The sequence below is a fragment of the Callithrix jacchus genome, chromosome 5, assembly GCF_049354715.1.
Source record: "Callithrix jacchus isolate 240 chromosome 5, calJac240_pri, whole genome shotgun sequence".
In the NCBI taxonomy this organism is placed as follows: Eukaryota; Metazoa; Chordata; class Mammalia; order Primates; family Cebidae; genus Callithrix; species Callithrix jacchus.
Window position 1 is genome coordinate 89,436,625 of NC_133506.1, and position 17,713 is coordinate 89,454,337.

The window sequence follows — 17,713 nt, forward strand, 5'->3', positions numbered from 1 at the left end:
ACTAGCCATCCTTAGTGGGCACTCAAAGAGCGCCTTGTTGTTCCAGATGCTGTTTTGATGCCTTTTTTGTATTGACTCATTTAATCCTCATGACAAACCTATGAAGTAGGTGCTGTAAGAATCCCTATTTGAGCCAGGCACATTGGCTCCTGCCTGTAATCCCAGCACTTTGGGAGGCTGAGGTGGGCAGATCACCTGAGGTCAGGAGTTCAAGACCAGCTTGGTCAACAGTGAAAGCCCCTATCTACTAAAAATATAAAAATTAGCCGGTCATGGTGTAATCCCAGCTACTTGGGAGGCTGAAACAGGAGAATCACTTGAACCCAGGAGGCAGAGGTTGCAGTGAGCTGAGATTGCACCACTGCACTCTAGCCTGGGTAACAAGAGTGAAATTCCATCTTTAAAAAAAAATCCCTATTTGAGAGATGAGGAAGTAAAGAGGTTCAGAGGCTTGCTTGAGGTCATGGAGCTATGGACCAGGCAGTTAGGGTCCAGAGCTGGTGCTCAAAACCAGTGCTGTCTGTTGCCTCAAGAAGAGCATCCCCAGGATGGAATAATCCAACCAGCAGTGGCCGGAATATCCTTTCTGAGCACGGGCCTCCAACAAACATGCACAAGCCAGGAAAGATTTTAGAAAAGAATGTGAGGGGATCCCTTAAGAGGTGGTGATCCTTGGAGCTGTTCAGGCCTCCTTCACCTGGGTAACATTTCCCTGGAAGGTGAGCTCTGCTTTTCAGAGTCAGTTTGCTTGTCACCAGATTCAAATTTAACTAAAAGGCAAGATTCCCCCTTAGAGCACTGGAATCAAAATGCTTATTTATTCCCTTCATGGTCATTTCTGACTTATCATCATAAATGCATCATTTGCAGACTTGGGAAAACCTGATTCGATCAAACTTTGAAAACCTCAGTGGCTTTATGTCTTAATTGTTTCTTTCTTTAATACCATTTTCTCCCTTGTTACACAGGCAGGTAAATCTCTAAAAATGTACCCTCAAAGGAGTTAAATAGGCTCAAATGGACTAAAAACTGGCAAAGTTTTGATCTAATAGTGAAATGTCTCACCACAGCTCCTGCTTCAGAAGAACAGTTAAGAAATTTGACACTTAGGTGTTTGTTGAATTTTACTCAAAGTCTGACCAAAGTTTCCCTGAGAGTCCACAGAGTTCAAAGCCACAGGGGAACTTTTTAGATGCTGCAAAACCCTGTTGTGGCCCTGCTCCCCTCTTCTTGGAAATAGCTACAAATTCAGCAAAGGACAGTCCTGAGATAAGAGACTGCTAACACATTAGAAAATACAGCATGTACACTTATTACTTTAAGCCTCTCATGAGGTTTGTGTTAGCTGATCATTCACCAGCTTGTTACACATTTCTAAAGAGGCAAAGAGCAAAAACAAATAGAGAGGCCACCTGAGTTACAGGAAGAAAGGTAGACGTACACTGATAAGAGTGAAGATGCTAGCTCTGCAGTGAACACATAAATAATTAGATAATGCATTTTTTCTTTTTTTTTTTTTAAGACAGGATCTTGCTCTGTTGCCCAGGCCTCAGCCTCCTGAGTAGCTAGGATTACAAGTACATGCTACTGTGCCTGGCTGATTTTTGCATTTTTAGTAGGGATGGGTTTTCACCATGTTGGCCAGGCTGGTCTCAAACTCCTGGCCTCAAGTGGTCCACATGCCTTGGCCTCCCAAAGTGCTGGGATTACAGGTGTGAGCCACTGTGCTCAGCCAATGCATCTTTTATAATTTTGCATGGGGTTAAAAACACTCTAGTTGAGCCATTTACCAAAAATTGAAATATTTTCTACTTTTACTGTCAGTGAACCAGAAATTACCAAACCTAGAAACACCCAGATTCATCAAGGTGTAGACATAATTGAGGGGTTACAGGTGATCTCAACATACAGGAATTAGATGGACTTCCCTGGATGTGCAAATACTACTCTGGTCTACCTTTCTCTGAAATTGATGTGATGCTAAAATGGGCTGTCAGCTGAAATATTGCTGGAGAGATACACTAGAGCTGCTAACTACAGTGCTAGAAAAATCTCTTCATATTACATCAAATGTAGACAATAGCAGAAAAATGGATTTCACTAAACACGATTCAAGAGCCATCTGATAATAGCCAGAGAGAAAAATAGCTTCCATACTCTACAAATTTTATAAAACATTTACTTCAAAACAACTATCACTCTCTTGAAAAGCTGTAATTATTTTTTCTTCTACCTCATTCCTAAGCCATTTTAGGAAAAATGTAAATATGGTTTAAGTGGAAAGAGGCTCACTTGGCAAGTAAAAACGTCAGTGAAAATTCTCTCTGCATGCTAATGGGCTATTCTGGCGTACCTGGCTCATTCCTTTTTTTTTTTTTTTTTTTAAAACAAACTCCTGTGTGCTAAATTTTCCCCATCAAGATCCTTTTAAAACCATATTTATGGTTTACGTGCCATAAGAGATACAAATCTTTACATCATTATTTTATATAAACTCTCTCTACAATCTGATCAACTCTTTAACCCCCAACCACAAAAGCAGACATAAATAATGTGTTAGTAACATGTTTTAAAACTCAAATATGAGAACATTCCTCCAGCAGGGAGCCCTACTCTCAAAATATTGCCTTTGAATATACTGTATGTCTTCATTTCTCAAACATGTACTGAGCACCTGCTAAGAGTAGCAAGAAACATAAAGACAGAAGACATGAAGGTCAAAAAATCTGCAACCTACAAGTGAGGGGAGGTAAGGATGTGAATACATGCAAGGAGAGGCAGCTCCGGGCAAGGGGCTGGGGCTGGGGCTGGGGCTGGGGCAGTTGTACCTGTGAGGCCCATGAGAAGTGAGTGCAAATGAAATCCAGTCACTGCTCATGCTCTGGCAAGGGCTGCAACCCCCACAAAAGCACAGGCCCCATCAGCTGGCATGTGGGCATTCTTGGGCTGGAGGAGGCCCTATATAACCAAGAGACTAAAAGACATAGGACTGGGATCTTGGATCTATTCTAAATCAGTCTTTTTTTTTTTTTTTGAGATAGTCTCACTGTTGGTGTGCAGGCTGGAGCACAGTGGCATGATCTCGGTTTACTGCAACCTCTGCCTCCTGGGTTCAAGTGATTCTCCTGCCTCACCCTCCGGAGTAGCTGGGATTACAGGCGCCCACCACCATAACTGGCTAATTTTTGTACTTTTTCAGTAGAGACAGGGTTTCGCCATGCTGGTCAGGCTGGTCTTAAACCCTTGACCTCAGGTGATCCACCTGCCTGGGCCTCCCAAAGTGCTGGGATTACAGGCATGGGCCCCCATAGTTTTAAGGCTATGATGTTAAGAACAAAAAGACACTCAACATGAAACAGATTACTTAAAAAGTCCTCAACACCCTCCAAACACAAAGCCATCATGGTACTGAATCTGCAGCAAAGGGTATATTTAACACTCATAGAACAGTCAGTTAGGAGTTACCTTGGTGATCAACGTAAGGCTTGAAGGCCTGGAGGATTTTTGGCACAGCCACGCCCATGTCAAGTTCCGTCAGCGTGAGCTCATTCATAAAGTAGGGGAGCTGGAAGAAACAAACAATGAGTGAGACCCATGAGCAACCTACAAAACATGCTGTTTGAAGTCAACATGCTTCCGGAGAGGATGGTGGCATGGTTTTGGGGGCACATCATTTATTTAACCAAATGTGCACACATCATGTACTAGGCTTCGTACTCCAGACAGAGCCATGAAGAGGTCAGGCCAAGGCCTGGCTCTCATGGGGTTTATACTAGAAAGGCAGAAACAGGTAAATACATAGACAATACACTTCCAGAGAGTGATTAGTGCTGCAAAGAACATCAGGCAAGTAATGGGCAGAGGGAACATGTGCTGGGTGGGGGGTGGCTGTTTTGGCTGAGGAAGTCAGGGAGGGTTTCTGTGAGGAGTAGCATTTGAGCCGAGACCACCTATGGAGAAGGCGCCAGCCATGCTGGTTAACAGTATCCCAAGTTTGCTGAAGTATGAAGAAACAGACCTTTCTCAGACTCTCAGTGGGGAGTAAGAAATTGCTACAAGGCTGGGTGTGTGGCTCATGTCTGTATCCCAGCACTTTGGGAGGCCAAGGTGGGTGCATCACTTGAGGTGAGGAGTTTGAGAACAGCCTGGCTAACATGGTGAAATCCCATCTCTACCAAAAAAATACAAAAATTAGCCAGGCATGGTGGCGTGCACTTTTAGTCCCAGCTACTTGGGGAGGCTGAGGTGGGAGGATCACTTGAACCTGGGGGTGGAGGTTGCAGTGAGCCGAGAATGCACCACTGCACTCCAGCCTAGATGACAGAGCCGGACTCTGCATCAATAAAAAAATAAATAAATTGCTACATTTCTGATAGGCAAACTTAAATGTGTATGAGAATCCTCGAAAAACAGCACATCCTTTGACCTCATGCAGGACATTTTCTGTTTGCCCCACCAGATCTACACTCTACTCTCTACCCACCAGTGATTGGTCTGTGTGAACTGTGCCCATGGTTTCTCTTACCCTCCAGCTTCTGGCTGGGCATGGCCAATGGGATACACCAATGGACAGTGGATGGGGAGGCACACAGAGAAGAGTGTTGTTAGGCATTTATCCCCCTGATCGATCTAGTGAAGGCCATAGCTTTTGTACCATAGGCAACCTCTCCACGCAGCTGCCCTGCCCAAGTTCTGGAAACTGCCCCTTGCCTTTGCTGCTCCAGGAAGGGTAACACCTCCCGCTTCTACTATGCACGGAGTACAGCAGTCTCCCTGTGGGTTCTTCTCCGTCTGCCCACACCTTTATAAACCTTCCCTTCAGCAAACTCTCTCAGGGATTACTTATCTGAGTGTGCCATCTGCTTCCTCCTGGGACCTTGACTAATACACACCCCAAATCTATCTGTAGGAATTTATTCTACAGGAAATAACATAAACATACTGGCATCTTGCTGAAAAATTCCTACTTCATCTCAAGATTATAGATTTAATTCATCTATATTTTCTCTGCTTGGATTTGTGGATGTATATGTATTTCTTAAAAGTATTCCATTCATAATTTTAGTGTAAGATGTAAATTAGGGATCTAGCTTAATTTTTCCCCAAATGGTCAGCAATCTCAACATACTTATTCAGCAACTAACACTTTCCCTACTAATCTGTTCTGCCACCTTTAAGTACTAGATTCCCACTGCACTGAGGTCTGGACTGAGCACTCTGTTTTCAACCAGTATCAAACTGCTTTGACTACTATAGCTTTATAATACACTTTTAAATCTGGCAAGTCCCTCCCTCTTCTTTCTTTTCTCCCAGAATTCTCTTAGTTATTCTCAGGAGTATTTTCCAGCTGAACATTAGAATAGTTTTAAAATATTTAGCTTACATTTAATGTTTTTTAAAAACATTAAGTGTAAGCTAAATATTCCACGTAAAACAAGGTAGCATCTAGTCAGGCATGGATTTCATACCTAACTTGGCTTGACCCCTTCAGCTGTCTCTCTGCAGAGAAACATAAACTTTCAGGATTCACCAGTCACAGAATGTCATCTCTGATTTTTTGTGGTGGGAAAGGGTTACACTAAAGAGGTTATAATGTCTATGATGAACAAAATGTGAGTAGAGACAGTGTTCAAAGGTGTAGTTTTGGTGTTTGCTATATTTGGAAAACCTTTTTCAGGTTTTCCTGAAAAAGTACAGTGGTGCAATCATAGCTCACTGCAGCTACAACCTCCTATGGTGAAGTGATCCTCCCATCTCAACCTTCTGAGTAGCTGGGACCATAGGCATGTGCCACTACCATGCCTGGATAATGTTTTATTTTTTGTAGAGGCAGGGTCTCACTATGTTGCCTAGTCTGGTCTCGAACTACTGGGCTCAAATTTTCCTCCACCTTGGCCTCCCAAAGTGCAGGATTACAGGTGTGAGCCACCATGCCTGGATATCCAACAGTGTTTCTATGGGAATGTCAGTCTGACACTGAACCACAGGAATGAATGCAGAGACTGCAGGAACATAACTGTCCCTTCTTTTCCTATCAACCACTACCTGCCATTCTGTACCCTCTGGTCGCTGCAAAGACAAAGGAAGGACCTGAGACAAAGGAGGGAGCTAAAGGGACTGGGGACTGAAGAGGACTTGGCAGGGATAGGTGGGCTCTACCTACTAGTAAGCAGAATGGGGAAGAGAGTTCAGAGGGCCTGGTTACCTATTTATTCACCCATCTATTCAACCCTAAGACCCTAGAACAGGTATAACCAACCCCCCAGCACACATACATTGCCCTCCTGGTTCACATCCCTGCCCTTGAGCAGCCTCCTTCTGTTCAGGTCATTCCTCCTGTTCTTTTCAACAAGAAATTTTTTTCTTCCCACCCAAAGGGTACCACAGTGAGACAGAAAATCAGAAGCACATTCTTTATCCTCCTGAATAAACCCAACTAGAGACTAGGCATTCAAGTGAATGGGACATTCTCAGGCTGGTAGGTGCTAAGTTGGAAGCTGTATGCAATCACAGCAACATTTGCTGACACAGGCACAAGAGGCTGATAACCACTGAGGGCCACAGGGCAGTATCTGAGCAGCTGGCCAAGGCCAAGAGCACACTTACTACTGGGGCAGAAACTTAGCTCATTTTAAACCCATCACTGGGCACCAGATACACACACAGGGCTGCTTGCTGCTTTTTCACAATGTAAGTCATCATGTGCAAGGCTGACAATCCAAGACCACAGGGCAAGGCCAGCAAAGAGTTCTCCATATATCAGGCCTTCTAGGGAAACCAGGTCATCAGGGAGTTCTGTGTCACAGGGAAAGCTCAGGCTCCTCTAGGCACCACTTCCCTAACCTCATTTTGGCTCTTTACTGGCTATTAACCAATACCCACTCACTATTAGTCTAAGACTTAGTTCCTCCCAGGGGTACTTGGATATTTGGTGGCAATCAATTCTTTTGGTAGGGGTGGTGACAGCTTCAAAATTCGGTAGTGTCCTTCTGCCTTCCTGTTTATTCCATTACCTGGGTCTCCTCTGGTCTGCAGGTACTTCACAGCACAGTGGCTCAGGAAGGGAGGGAGGGCATGGAGGGAACAACACACTGAGGGAGCACACTGCCTGCCTCTAGACTCTGGCACTGCTGGATCTAGGCCACATTTCTTCATTCTAACCTTTTAGTACTTCTGACCTCAAAAAACAGAAGGAAGTTTAAGTCTGTGAACTACAAGTGCCTCCATGATAAGCAACAGGAGAAAATGAAAACAGACTTTTCCTCAACTTTCTCCAGGACGAGGGGGGCACCTTCACAAATAGGGCAGAAGCTCTGTGGACTTCCAGCTCAAGAGAGAAAGGTGGGACCTCTCAATCCAGTTTGGTTTCGGTTGTTGTTGTTCTTTTTAGAGATGAGAATCTTGCTCTGTCACCTAAGCTGGAGTTCTGTGGTGTGATCATAGCTCACTGCAGCCTGGAACTCCTGGGTTCAAACCATCCTCTCATCTTAGCAACCCAAGTATCTGGGACTATAGTTGCGCACCAGCACTCGGGACTCAAGTTGGTTTTGGAATGCATGTAGCAGGGGAGCAGCATCCCATTTAGAGTTCAAGTATGCCCTGCTTTCTTTTTGCACACTGCCTGAAACTACAGCCCTCCTGCTCAGGGAAGGTTCCCTCTTGCTTAGGGAAGGGATCGAGATAAGACTCTGGGAAAAGAGCACGGCCAGCCCCACCCATATGCTTGACCTGGGAACTCAAGCCCTCCATCATTTGCAAAATGGGGAGAGCCTGAGTGAGCTCTAGGTTTGCTGCTGACACTGCATCTCCCAAAACAGAGAATCACTGCTACTTGTTGTCTCCCACTATGGAACTGGCTAGCAGAAGCACGTTCAATCCTCAAACTACCTCAGGAACACAAACAGGCTGACACTTTTCAACAGAGCCCTCCCAATGCTCTGCCCCAAATTCCACCTTGAAATCAGCTCTTCTGGCTCAGAAGGCAGCCCCTCCCTCCTGCTTCTCAGGAGCTGGGGAAGAAGGGACAGTGGCCCGCAGACAGCAGCCAGAGCTTGACGAGGCCAGGGAAAGCTGTGTTCTTTACCCAAAGGAACAACAGAAATCAACGTCAAGCTCCTCTATGTCCACATTTTCCTTCTAATCTAGTTTTACCATAGCTCACAGTTTTTAAATCTAGAGTCCTTGAACTTTCTGAAATAATAGGAAAAATTTTGTGTCAACATGTTTTTCTAGTGAAAGCATCTCATAGGTTTCTGCTTCTCAAAAATATCTCTGATCCATATAACTTCAAAACTACTGACTTAAGCTATTGACAGTGTTCAGTGAGGATCTGGGATCCAAAGTGACTCTTCCTTGGCTGGGTCTTCACTGGGTCAAAAACTTAATTTAAGAAACCTCAAGATCCTCAATAAGGTCTCCTGGTTGGCAAATGAGTCATTTAATGACAGCCATACTTACACAGTTCAAACTCACTTCCAACTGGGCCTGGATTAGCACCAGAGTGTTTCTTCAGTAAAGAGAGAGCCCAAAATAAAGTACCATCTGGCCAAAAAGTAAAGGTCAAACACAGACACATTTACAGTGCAATGCTAACTTTCCCAGCTTGGGAGGGAGCACAGCCTGGGAAAGAGGCCTTAGGTAGTCTGGTATTTTGCTCAGTCAGTATACTAAGAGGCCTTAAAACGTCTGGTATTTTCCTTAGAGGATATACCATGTGGCCTAGACCACTGTGGGGCTGGGTGGGCTCTGGATGTGCAATTTAAGTTCATTTTTAACTTAAAGATAACAATTATACGAGACAAATTGGTTATAAGAGCTCACATTTTCCCAAACCAAATTCTGGATTATCAACTTGAGTGGATAACAACGAGGGCAACACAAGAAAATGAGTAAACATTAATGTTCACTAAGCCCCTAGATGCAGTTCATCATAAGGTCAGTCTGTGATCAAGGTCTGATGTGCTGTTTGAGAACTTAACTACCCTCATACTTAAACCAAGTATCATATGCTTAAACCAAGTTATTTTGCACTTTGGACATAAGGGTACAAAGCTTCCAGAAATGAAGACGTATAGAGGATTAGAAGCCTCTTGTGTGGAAAGTGATACCTTTATTTTGCTGAGCTTCATTTGGATCTTCTTAGACACCAGATCAGACCAGTATTTCTCTCCTAAGAAGTCCCAAAATATTCTTCCAAGCAAGGCATTCACCCAGGCTTCTTGTTCTTCCTCCTCAGAGGGTGGAGCCTCTGGCAACTGGCAAAAGAAAAGGGACCAAAATTAGCTGGAAAGCAACTGGAGAATAAGGCAGGTGCTTATTTTTCAAAAGTCATGAAGGTCCCTCCTTATAGAAATGGGAGACCACGTGAGTCATACTCCTTCCCTATAAATTACAAGTCCCACATTATGTTGGTGAATAGAAAAGGGGAGAAACAAAAGCTGCCATCACAGTTAAAACCTTCTTTTTGTTTTCTTTCTCTACCATCTTCCTGTAAACCAGCTAAAATTTAATACGATTAGTTCAGCCAAACTGCTCTGCCTCCAAATCAGCTTGGTATTAACATTATGCATCAATGACATATCTGATCAAATGCCTGCCCATCTTTCTTCCAGCTAAGGCTTGGACGTGTAATTGTCAAGCTGGTGCTCATCCAGGCAGAAGCCACAGTTTCCCAATGGCCAAGTCTCAGGTTCAGCATGTACCCTGTGAGATCGAAATACTCCTGGGATGCTTAAAAATACTGATTCCTGGATCCTACCCTCAGAGCCACTGACTTCAGTAGGCATCAGGAGTTTCAGATGCTCCCTTGGTAATGTAATGAACAGGCAAGAGGAAGAATCACAGATCTGGATTAGAGAGAGCTGCCTCAGGGCTTCCATGAAACATCTACAGCTGTTCTCACCAATCTCAGCCCAGTGAAATACGCTGATCCTTATTTCCATTTGATACAATCCATCTGAAGCATCTTCTGTGGCCAATGTGTGAGGTGGGAGAGAGAGCAAAACCAAGTCTCCGGCTTCCTCAGCTAACCATTAGACTATGCACTCTGGCTTGGATAGGGTCAGGGATGGAGATAAAGAAGGGGTAAACAGCAGCAGCCACAGACGGTGTTATAACGTTAATGTGGTTAGTGCAGACACGGGCTGAGAACTCAGTAATGTACCAGCTGTCCATGGACCACATGCCAGCCCTATGGGCACGCTCCTGTCTCAGGTCCACTAAGGTCTCAGAATAACATGGAAAGACAGGAACTTTTACTTCCCTTTTGGAAATGAGTGCAGTAACTGACACAGAGTCTTGTTCTCCTGTCCTCTACCTGCTCTGTCCTGTGTGTGGGGGTAGGGGCGGAGGAAGGGTAGCTGGCCCCCTGATATAGCAGACATTTTCCTGTGCTGAGGTATCTAATTAGCCTATAGCCTTGCAGAAACAAAGAGCTTTGGAAAGCAAAGGTCAAAAGATTTAGAAATGCAGAAATCTGCGAGTTATGTCCCCTTTCCCCTCTCTCTATGGCTTCTATATGTGCATCTGTTCTGCCGTCACGGGCTGGCTGCAGCTGTAACACACACCAGACACTCTCATCACCTCCGTGCTTTGTGCTTGTGCATTCATGCCAGTGCTATCCATTCTGGGCAGCTGTGACTGTGCCCACATTACAGCTGTGTGCTGTGCCAGTGGTATGGTGCAGATGTTGCTTGATGCGTATGGATGTGAACCTGCAGATTCGATTGTTTGTGAGTACTCCCAAGGCCTATAATCCGTAGCTCCATGCAGTCGTTCTGAGGCTTGATGCTCACTGGCCACTGAGCTGTGACCGAGACAGCACACTGCTCAGCCCCACCTGTCTGCTAGTCTTGCCACACCCTGTGCCCTCTCTTTCTGGGGGCCTTTAAGGTTCACTTACATTTTTTCAATCCCGTGCCACTGCATGTGAGGGGAAATACTTTATATTCTAGAGGAGTCCTTCAAATATGAGTTTTCAAAGGTCTCCCTTACGAATGTTGGTAAGTCTCATTTAAAAACAAAACAAAACACCTTTGTTTAAGAAAAGAATGCATGCTGGTAAGTTCATTTCAGAAGACATGGATCTGCCTCATCCTTCTTAATGACCATGGATTCTTCTATCTGGGCTTTTCTAGTGCTCTGACGTTTTCTGTCATTACCCAAGACATTTTCCACCACCAGGTCCTGGATGGAAGGGTAAGAGTCTGCAGCGGTGAATGCTCCACCACGCCACAACTTGCACGTGTTTTTTGAATCACTTTTCTCTGTGACTGAACATCTCCATCCCAGCCCCAAGGGTAACTCATTCAGCTTTTCTGAGGTGACTGTCTTTGAGTCCCATCCAATGATTTGTACAGACTTCTGCATAAACACTCATCCAAGGGCAATGCCCACCTGGCCCCTCAGACAGTACTCAAGTTGCTGCCCACGTAGGGCCCCACATGTCTTAGATAGGTAGGCTACACAAGCGAATAAGTTACTTTTTCTCTTCCATAGAGGGAGAGTCTACCCTTTATTAGCCTTTCTTTACAACCCTAGTTACTCAGGAAACAGTTTTAGCACAAAATAGCAAGAAATAAAGGTTATTTCACAATATATGTCCAAGCCAATGGCATATGATGTGGTAAACAAATTTCTGAAATAACCGACAAGCAGGTTGTTTTTTCAACAGTTCCTTTTCCAATGCAAGCTTCTCTCCACAGATTCACTGGGAACAAAGAAAATTTCAAGAGTAGTAGAACATCAATAATGTAGCAAAGAAGCTTTATGAGCAAAATCTGGATTCAACAGCCTGCTAGCAAATGTCATAAAAATTTAAGAGTTTCAAGAATAAATGTACATACATTTCCTAATACTGCCATTTGGCTATAGGATGAACTGTGTGGTGGATATTCACCATCTCAACTATATATGCACACTAAGAAATGGTAACTTTCCAAAAATGGCTTCCAAATGAGTGTAGAGAAGATTCAATGGTTTGAAGCTGAAGCAAGACCATCAAAACTGCATAGCTCTTGGGATATATGTTCTTTAAAACTAACCTCTAAAACTAAAGTAGTATAGATTTACTGAAGTCTGTGGTGTAACATTTCCTATTACAATCAGCCTAGAAGCCAGCCCAGTTTTCTGTTACAAAGAGTGTGTAGTGCCCCTAGTCCTCTTTGGCCACACCCAGTGTGTTGCCAGGGGAGCTGCACAAGGGACAGTGTGGTCCAGGAGATGACACAGTGGAGAACTCTACCCATGTTTGTTTGCTTGTTCCCTTGATTATAAAAACAATGCTTATTCACTGTAGAGAACACCCATAATCCCACTACTCAGATTTTAAACATTATTTAAAACATTTTTACTATATTTTCTATATTTTTTCAGTGTATATGTACTTTTATGAATACAGAATTTTTAAAAGCAAAATTAGGTCTGGCTACACGGTTTTGTGTGCGCATATATAGATGTATTTTACAGTTTGACTGAGATGTAATTCACAGATCATACAATTCGTCCATCTGAAGAGCACCCTTTCATAGCCACTGTGGAAAAGAGTATTGTAGTTCCTTAAACAATTTAAGCAGAATTATCATAAGATGCACCAATTTGCACGAAGATGCACTTCTGCCTATATACCCCAACAAATTGGAAGCAGGGTCTCAAAACAAGGTATGTGTACACTGATGCTCAGAGCAGCATCATTCACAATAACTAAAATGTGGAAGCAAGCCAAGCACCCACCGATGGAGGACTGGATAAGCAAAATGGGGTGCACACACAATGGAGCATGATTCAGCCTCAAAAAGGAAAGGCAATTCTGACTTACGCTACCACATGGATGAACCTTGAGGGCATTAAGCTATGTGAAATAAGTCAGTCACAAAAAGACAAATGCTGTGTAATTCTACTTTTATGAGGTACTTAGGATAGTCAAAATCAGAGAGACAGGGAATGGTGGTTGCCAGGGGCTTGGAGGAGCAGGACATGGGGAGTTACTGTTTAAGAAGTAAAGAGTTTCAATTATACAAGATGAAGAGAGTGCTGGTAGTTGGTGTATAACATTATGAATGTATTTAATTCTACTGAATTATACATTTTTAAATGGTTAAGATGGCAAACTTTATGTCTAAATATTTTACCACAAAAAAAATTTTTTTAAATAGAGTATAATTCAGCAGTTTTCAGTATATTCAGAGTTGTGTAGCTATCCCCACAGTCAATTTTACAACATTTTCCTCACCCCCCAAAGAAACCCTGTAACCATTAGCGGTCATTTCCCATTCCTCCCCATTCCCATTCCTCCCCATTCCCCTGCCCACCAGCTTAGGAAACAACTAGTTTGTCTCTATGAATTTGCCTATTCCAGACATTTCCTACAAATGAAGTCATATAGGCTGGGTGTGGTGGCTCATACCTATAATCCCAGCACTTCGGGGGCTGAGGAGGGCAGATCACAAGGTCAAGAAATTGAGACCATTCTGGCCAACATGATGAAACCCCATCTCTACAAAAAATACAAAAATGAGCTAGGCATGGTGGTGTGTGCTTGTAGTCGCAGCTACTCGGGAGGCTGAGGTGGGAGAATCACTTGAACCCAGGAGGTGGAGGTTGCAGTGAGCCGAGATTGCGCTACTGCACTCCAGCCTGGCAACAAGAGCAAGACTCTGTCCAGAAAAAAACAAACAATGTTTTCAAGGTGTACCCATGTTGTAGCAGTGCCTCATTCCTTTTTATTGCATAATAATGTTATTGTCTATGCTATACCACACTTTACCCACTCATCAGTTAATGAAAATATGGGTTGTTTACCACTTTTGTTTTGTTTTAAACAGTCTCACTGTGTTAACCAGGTTGAAGTGCAGTGGCGTGATCTCGGCTCACTGCAACCTCTGCCTCCTGGGTTCAAGTGATTCTCCTGCCTCAGCCTCCCGAGTAGCTGGGACTACAGGCACACACCACCATGCCCAGCTAATTTTTGTATTTTTTGTAAAGATGACAGTGGCTGGACCATTTACATTCTGCCAGCCATGCATGTATAAGGATTTATTTATTTATTTATTTATTTTTAAGGCAGTGTCTCACTCTGCCACCCAGGCTGGAGTAAAGTGGCATGATTTCTGCTCCCTGCAACCTCTGCCTCCCAGGTTCAAGCAATTCTCTGCCTCCCCAGTAGCTGGAATTACAGACATGTGCCACCACGCCTGGCTAATTTTTTGTATTTTTAGTAGAGATGGGATTTCGCCATGTTGCCCAGGCTGGTCTCGAACTCCAGAGCTCAGGTAATCCATATGCCTCGGCCTTCCAAAGTGCTAGGCATGAGCCACTGCACCTGGCTGAGGATTCCAACTTCTCTACATCCTAATACTTCTTATCATCTATCTTTTTATTTTAAAAAATTTATTTATTTATTTGGAACAGATGGAATTTTGCCATGTTGCCCAGGCTGGTCTCAGACTCCTGAGCTCAAGTGATCCATTTGCCTCAGCCTCCCAAAGTGTTGGGATTACAAGTGTGAGCTATCACTGTTCCTGGCCATCATCTGTCTTTTTCACTGTAGCCATCTGAGTGGGTGTGACGTGACATCTGACCATGGTTTTGATTCACATTTCCCTGATGACTAATGATACTGAGTATCTTTTCATGTGCTTGCTTATTTGGCCATTAGTGTATCTTCTTTGGAAAAATGTCTATGTAGATCTTTTGTCTTTTGTTTTTTTAATTGAGACAGGGTCTTGCTGTATTGCCCAGGTTGGAGTGCAGTGATGCAATCACAAATCACTGCAGCCCTGACCTCCCTGACTCAAGCAATCCTCCTGATTCAGCCTTCTGAGTAGCTGGGACTCCAGGCACACACCACCACATCTGGCTAATTTTTTTTCTTCTTTTTGGTAGAGATGGAGTCTCAGTATGTTGCCCAGGCTGGTCTTGAACTCCTGAGCTCAAGTGATCCTCCTGCCTTGGCCTCCCAAAGTGCTGAGATTACAGTCGTGAGCCACTGCACCCAGCCCTGTTTCTTAATCTGGTTGTTTATCTCTTTGCTATTGAGTCGTAAGAGTCTTTTATATTTCTAGGTACCAGACCCTTAAAAGATAAATTATTTGTAAACATTTTCACCAGTCCTGTGGGTTATCTTTTCACTTTCTTGATGGTATTGTTGGCAGCACAAAAGCTTTTAATTTTGATGAAGTCCAATTTACCTATCTTTTCTTTGGTTGCTTATGTTTTAGTGTCTTAGCTAAGAAGGTTATTGAACCCAAATTCACAAAGATTTACTTGTTTTGAGAGTTTTATAGTTTTAGCTGTTAACTTGAGGTCTATGATCCATTCTGAGTTGATTTTTGTGTATGGTGTGAGATAGAGGGCCAACTCCATTCTCTTGCCTGTAGATATCCAGTTGTTCCAGCACCAGTTGTTGAAGAGACTATTCTTTCTCTCCCCTGATTTGTCTTAGCAGTTTTGTCTGTATTCTTTTTAAAATTTATTTTTAAATTGGATATGTAGCTTTTTTTTAACTTATTATAATATAAGCATTTTCCAATTCTACTTCTAAGTGTTTAAAAAGCCTACTTTGTGGGGGCAGAAAGGGAAGCCCTAGAGAACTATTCTGCCAGTTACAGACTTCCTGGTTTCTATTTGATTCCTATTTGCTTTGTAACATTCTTATCATCTTCTGATAATGCCAGACAGGTAATAATATCTTGTAATCCAGTTTATAGATATGAGATGATGAGCATGACTGGTAATAATGAGGACAGGAATCTCCATACCAGGGTGGCATATATTAATATTATCGCTAACATTTTTTAAAACCATCCATTGAAACGGAGAGTGGAAGTGCCTTATGCAACCTGAACACCAGAGACTGACTACTGGAGGACAGGCACAGCACTGCCATACCCATGGCCTCTCTTCCAGGCAGGCAGTGCAGGGCACACAGAACCAGCAGCCTCCCTGGACTCACACCCCTAAGCAAATCTGCAGCCAGACTGTGGTGTCTCTCTTCCTGATGTACCCATGCTGGGCATAGTACTATCGTACTTTTAGCCATTTTTAAAAAGAGTTTCCTTGTTTCCTAAATTGAATCCTTTCCCAAACCAGGCACTAAACATTTGGAAAACTAGGCCCTTGCTCCCCCAAATAGTGATATTTTATAATTCAAATTTTGACCTTAATAGCTCCAAACTTATTTCAATATGAAGAATCCTCTAAACATGTTTTAAAATTATCATAGGTAAGAATAACTGCCAAAAGGCCAGGCGCAGTGGCTCATGCCTGTAATCCTAACACTTTGGGAGGATGAGGCAGGTGAATAGCTTGAGCTCAGGAGTTCAAGACCAGCCAGAGCAACAGGGAGAAACCTCATGTCTTACAAACAATAAAAAATTACCCAAGGGTAGTGGCGCAAAGGTACTTGGGAGGCTGAGGTGGGCAGATCACTTGAGCCTGGGAGATCAAGACTGCAGTGATGTGTGATTGTGCCAGTACACTTTAGCTTCAGTGACAGAGTGAAATCCTGTCTCTAAGAAAAACAAAAAGGAGTAATTGCCATTAATGTTTAGCATTGTTTAATACAAATCTAGTCTCTATTCACTAATTGTATCACTGCGTTTTAACACTGGTTTGGATCCTGAGTACCAGTTATCTAACAATGTTCCATTCATTTCCTGACCAGTGGTCTAACTCGTTTAGCATTGAACAACATATGAGAAAAAGGAGACCAAGTATGCACAAGTGGCCATCAGGCCCTAGAACCCTCAGGGTAAGAGATGCTTAAGCCATGACCTGTAAGAGGCAGCAGTAGGGTGAGGATGGGGGTTAGAAAGAGGTTGGGGCAAAGGCTAGAGATGCATTCTAGGCCCCACCTCTGAAAGAGAAGGGAATAGGCCACTTAGGCAAGAGTCTGGAAGGGTGGCTGACACTGGAGATATGATGGTACAACTTGAAGAGATGTCAAAGGCTCCTTTGTATTCCTGACCCCTCTAATTCCTTCCAGGACTCATGATATCAGAGGTGATATGGACCCTAAAAAATAACTTGTCTTTGGCAAGGAAGATGAGTGCTAATGACTTACAAATGGTCTGCATTTGGCAAAACTGTGGGGAAATGGGCACTGCCATACCTTCCTGCTGGGAATAAACATTGGTGCAACCTTTATGGAATGGAATTTGGAAATATCTGACAAAACTACATGTGCTCTCACCATCTGACCTAGCAATCCTACTTCCAAGGTTTCACACTGAAGGCACACCCCCAAGAGCACAACGATACAGCCACCAAGGTATTCTGCAGCATTGTTTATAACTGCAAAGTATTATAAACTTAAATGCCCATAAAGGAGAAAGGCTGAATAAACTATGGAACATCCTCACAGTGAAGCACTTTGCAGCTGTTTAAAAAGAAAGGGGGTGGGGAGGGGAACCTATGAGTGATGTGGAGTGATTTTCAGAATGTACTGGTAAGTGAAAAAAGCAACACACAAAAGAATATCCATAGCATGCTAGCCTCTTAGTAAGATAGAAGGGGAAATAAGAAATACAGAAGGGATAAGCCAGATACTAAAGAGGCTGGTTCACTACAGAGGGTGAGTGGGAATGGCCTGGAGAGACAGAAGGAATAGGGCAGGGGAAATAAGTTTTTTCTGACTATGCCTTTGTACAGCTCTGGTTTTTGGAGCCATGTTAATGTTTCGCATACATAGAAAAGAAAATCAACAGGGATAGGGAAG

General features: G+C 43.4%; 1 protein-coding gene across 15 annotated transcripts in view; it reads right to left on the minus strand.

The window, feature by feature from the left end:
* The window catches only part of TEX2 (testis expressed 2), a 107,719-nt gene that overhangs the window by 20,899 nt on the left and 69,107 nt on the right, over positions 1-17,713 (minus strand). For all 15 annotated transcript variants that reach the window (XM_008996909.4, XM_078373546.1, XM_008996908.4 and 12 more), the window contains 2 exons: positions 9,108-9,254; positions 3,466-3,565 (listed from right to left, as the gene is read on the minus strand). In XM_008996909.4, the coding sequence (XP_008995157.1) occupies positions 3,466-3,565; positions 9,108-9,254 (247 nt within the window). The remainder of the gene's footprint in view (positions 1-3,465; positions 3,566-9,107; positions 9,255-17,713) is intronic.